Source organism: Anoplophora glabripennis, unplaced genomic scaffold, assembly GCF_000390285.2.
Source record: "Anoplophora glabripennis isolate ALB-LARVAE unplaced genomic scaffold, Agla_2.0 scaffold20, whole genome shotgun sequence".
NCBI lineage: Eukaryota > Metazoa > Arthropoda > Insecta > Coleoptera > Cerambycidae > Anoplophora > Anoplophora glabripennis.
This window is the reverse complement of record NW_019416362.1, coordinates 337,171-341,701: the sequence shown is the minus strand read 5'-3', so window position 1 is coordinate 341,701 and position 4,531 is coordinate 337,171. Positions and strand designations below refer to the sequence as shown.

Below are 4,531 nucleotides of genomic sequence, written 5' to 3'. Positions count from 1 at the left end.
TGGTACGGTTATGTTATAATCAAATAACAAATAACCTCATTTATTTTAAACACTTTAAACTGCTTTTTTTGTATGTTTACTTGTAAGTAGATTATGGAAGTAATACTGAAGAATATTTTGTGAAAAGTGCTATTAACGGTCATTTTAATTTACTTTTTATTATCGTTATTGGTTACTGGATCTACTACAGTAAATTTTACAAACACGAACTTCTTCAGCATATTAATAATTAAAACCAAATAATTAAATTTTTCAAGTTCATACATTTAAGTTTATATATATTTATATATCAGTAAATATTTAATATATTATTTTATTATTGATTTAATACATTTTGTTTTGCTTTCTGCCCATTCCAGTAGTTACATCAAATATTGAAGTTCTGAACACAATCTTTTATTTTTATAGATCAAATTTTCATACACAGACACTAAAGTCTACAGGCTTAATAAAAAACATTGTTTTGAGGACAAATAGATATATTATCGTTTAAAAAATTAAATTTATATCTACATCTTATTAAATTAAATATTTAGTTTTTCTATCATTTGGTGTTTATAAAAACTCTGGTTGTCTTGAGTATTTACTGACTGATTCATTGAATCATTCATTAAAGAATGACTTATTAAATAAAAAGCTAAATTTACTTTATTATAAATATTTTTATTTGTAAGAAATATCTTTATTTCTAATAAAAATCCATACATTTTAATTCATAAATAATTAAATGGATATAAATCAAAATTATTTAATATGCAATAAAAAATAAATAACGGATAATAATCTAACGGAAAAGAAAAAACCCCTAATTTTAGGGGAAAAAAGAAAACACAGTTTTCGTTCCCTAGCTAATTAATAATAAAGTTATAAAATACTACAACAGGTATGCTATCCTTAAACAATACTGTGTTCGTTTAAAATAATCTGAAATTAAAAACTTAATAACGATTGATTTTTGTGAGATATCTTTGTCGAATTAAGTAGGTACTAACCCTTCTGTTTATTAACTCATTCTCTGTTCCTTCAATATACTTTGATATCTCATATTTTCTCAAAACATTTGTAATTGACCAAATTAAATGTAATTCCCTAGATGGGCTTTTTTTTTGAGGGATAATACGCCTGCTTCTCCATTTTTCGTTTTTTGGAATTATTTTTTGTCACTTCCACTTCTTTACGCAATAATTTAATTTTTTCCATAATATTACTATATTCTCCTTTATTTAAACATTTCAAAAAGTTACCCAAATCTTCAATTTCTGCATTTCTAATCATTTCCTCATCTGCATTGCTGTCCACACTGTCAATTATTTTTTCTTCAATAAACTGAGTAATTTCTCTTTGATGGGATATATTTATTTCAGATTCTTTTTCCAAGGCTGTTATATCGTCGTCTAAAACATAATTAGTACCCACTCGCTCCTCATACATACATACCAAATGCACATGTTTACATAAGGTACTTCTCACAGCATACTCCTTACATTCACATCGATAACGATGAACACAAAATTTACATACTCTGCAAAATAGAGTTCTACATGTGCTTCCACACATTTGATTACAAGTAATATTATAATAAGACTTACCATCTGAAGATTTTACCTGATAATGTCCTTCTTCTTTTTGAATGATCTCCACCGTATTCTTCTCTGATTCTGCTTTCTTATGTGCATTTATTACTATCCTGTCTTGATAATTGTTTGCATTGGGTCTTTCCATGTTCAAAATACGCTGCCACATTTTTATATCTACTAGTTAATCAATTGTATCTAAAAGTTTTTCCACAGTAACATTAGCCCTCCTCTTCAATTGGTTGTTCTTCAGAAAATTGTTCAAACTTTCCACTGACATATTTGTGTTTACTCCTGCATTCTTCCTATAACAATGTGCCCACATTTGCGTTCTATTTGACTGAAAATAATTCCTACAAATAACAACAAATATAGCTTAATAAAAAATATTGTATTGTATAGACATAATTACTTTTTGAGATAATTTAAGAAAGCAGTTTCATTTGCTGTTTCCAATTTGTTGCAGTATGCATCCACCAAATATAAAAATTTTTCCTCATCGGTCTCATTCAAAATTTTCTTAATTTCTACTTTCATTTTCTTCATGTCCAAATCTTTAATTTTTGCTCTTCCCTGTATATTCCAATTCTTCATTATATGCCACGTACACAAAAGTTTCTTGGTTGATTATTCATTATTTTTACCCATGCCTTATAATACTTGCCATCGTCATCAGTCATGAAATAATTAGGTCTAATTTCTTCTTTCAGTTTTGCTTTTAGAGCCCCTAAAAATACTTCTTGAATTTGTTGATCTAATCTATTTGACAGAAAAAAAGCCACCGGGAATCCTGCATTTTTATCATCCTTTATCAACATTATTGTTAGATCCATTTTCTTATTATTTGTGCAATGAGTTCCATCCATACATATTATATTAGAAAATTTTTTCAATTTATCTTCCATAGTTGCATTCATGAATCCTAATGCGAAATCTTCATTCTTAAGTATCTTATGTGTTTCTCCTATAATAAAAAGATCAATTTACGAAATGCAGTTTCTGATAATATATAAGTAATATAATTATACCGTAGTGAAATATATATTATTAACGTCTTGGCTTTGCTAGAATAAACTACTTATTAAAACAAATGTTGCATTAAAGAAATAGAAAAATTATATAAGTATATTAGTACTATAGTTTACATTTTTGTTTAAATATAAAAGCATAATTCTGTCCATTTGCATTCCATTCATTAACCTTTAATGCAACTGCTACCATCTGATCCTTGTGTCGCTTCTTATCAATATTATGTCTATCATTTTTATTTAGCAAATTAAGTCTTCCCAAATTATTGCATTCTAATTTTCTTGCATCTTCCAAAATTCTGTCTGTTGGTATTCCAAGTCGTAATTTCTCCACAATATCAGTTTTTTCCGTATTTGATAAATGTTGACTTCTTAATTCATTTACGTTATGACCTAAATGGGTTTTTTGATACCATACAATTGTTTGACCTAGGTAAATTGACATCTTTAACGTTACCAATGTCTGTTTTATTAGACTCGCACAACACAAGTTTCACTTAGGTGCGATTCATGCTACTTATGTTTAATTACTTTGTTTTATAATCGAAATTTATTCCTGTATTTATATTTTATTTGTTACTTGCACCTGAATAAACTTACTTACTTACTTACTTACTATTTACATAATTCTTAATAATAAGTCTAGAAGGACAAAAGCCATTTATTTTTATAGTTCCACCAGATTTTTCTGTTCTTTTCTTACAGTTACTTTGATATCCTACAATTATATTTAATTTTGTGAAACATATTATATATTAACAGTTAACTAATAAAAAATTTACCCCTTGTATTACTCCTGTTACATGCATAATGTATTTCAGAACAATGAGATTTTTTAATTTTTCTACATAACGCGTAAGACACTTCTAATTTTTCCAATTTCTTCCAGTCTTCATATTCACTTTTGCTAGAAAAACTATAAACTATTTCATTGATACTTACCTCATGTATTTCTTCAATATGTTTATATAGTTGTTCATAAGTTCGTAAAAGACACAATTCTTCGGGACAAACAGGACACAAAATTCTACTTTTATTTTTATGTTCTACTTCTTCCTGGTGATGTATCTTTCGGATATGAGTATTTTTGTTTGATATACTTGTAAACGATTTTTCACAATATGTGCATGTAAGATCTCTCTCAGCAGTTTTCACAGAAATATCCTTCGCATAATTATGATCCATTATAACTAGATGAAATATATGTAAAATAAATAAATAAAAATAAATAATGTAGTGCTTACCTCAATTCAGTTCGCAATTAGTTTATTTGCTTCAGTTTACATTTGTTTATTTCTAGGTTTTTGACTAATTCTGGCAGTAGTTATTTTATCGCCCGCTTTATCGGACGTTTCACGTATCTTATGGCAGTTTTCTGTATCTCTTATCTAGAGTCCGTTTTTGATGGACAGATGGCACTACCAGGCTTATTCTGAAAAGTATTTTAAATATCGTAAGGTACGACTTGTGACTTTTTCTAACGCTTTTTTTGATTAAGTTAAAAATCCATTTTTAACGGACAGTAAAGAAATTTCTAGAGTTTCGAGTCGTTGGATATCGAATGTGATTCTCACGTGGATTTTCTAAGGGTTATAATATGAGCGGATGCAAAATATTTATAGTGAGTGAGTTTACTCATCCTTCGTAGCAAAAGGGAGGATTGACCCCTCATTGCTGTGTGGCGGTTCCTGTTTTGGCATTTATTTTTGGACATTTGTGGAGTTGCGTTAGGAAGTTCACAAGCTTCTGGGGAGAAAATTTAGAAAGAAGTTTTCTAGATTGGATCAAGTGTTCTCATAAATTTTATCAAGTCGAATTTGAATCTAAAGTCTGTTTCGAATCAGTCGAACTTATTTGGAAGTAATTCATATCAATGACATTTATTCAAGAATTTTTGGGTTTCACGATTTCCATTGTTTTACGATTTTT

General features: G+C 28.1%; 1 protein-coding gene across 2 annotated transcripts; it reads right to left on the bottom strand.

Moving 5' to 3' along the window:
* Positions 1-801: 801 nt before the first annotated feature.
* Positions 802-2,478, bottom strand: LOC108915126. Of its 2 annotated transcripts, none has more exons than XM_018721089.2 (2): positions 1,987-2,478; positions 802-1,927 (listed from the first exon to the last, which is right to left on the bottom strand). In XM_018721089.2, exon 2 carries the CDS (start codon positions 1,741-1,743, stop codon positions 1,090-1,092), a length of 654 nt encoding a protein of 217 aa, XP_018576605.1. In that variant the 5' UTR covers positions 1,744-1,927; positions 1,987-2,478; the 3' UTR covers positions 802-1,089. Both variants share the same exon structure in this region, with proteins under 2 accessions (XP_018576605.1, XP_018576606.1).
* Between the last annotated feature and the right edge of the window lie 2,053 nt (positions 2,479-4,531).

What these genes read in the sequence shown, in the direction of transcription:
- LOC108915126 (XM_018721089.2), bottom strand. Translation starts at nt 1,743, where the DNA reads ATGTGGCAGCGTATTTTGAACATGGAAAGACCCAATGCAAACAATTAT.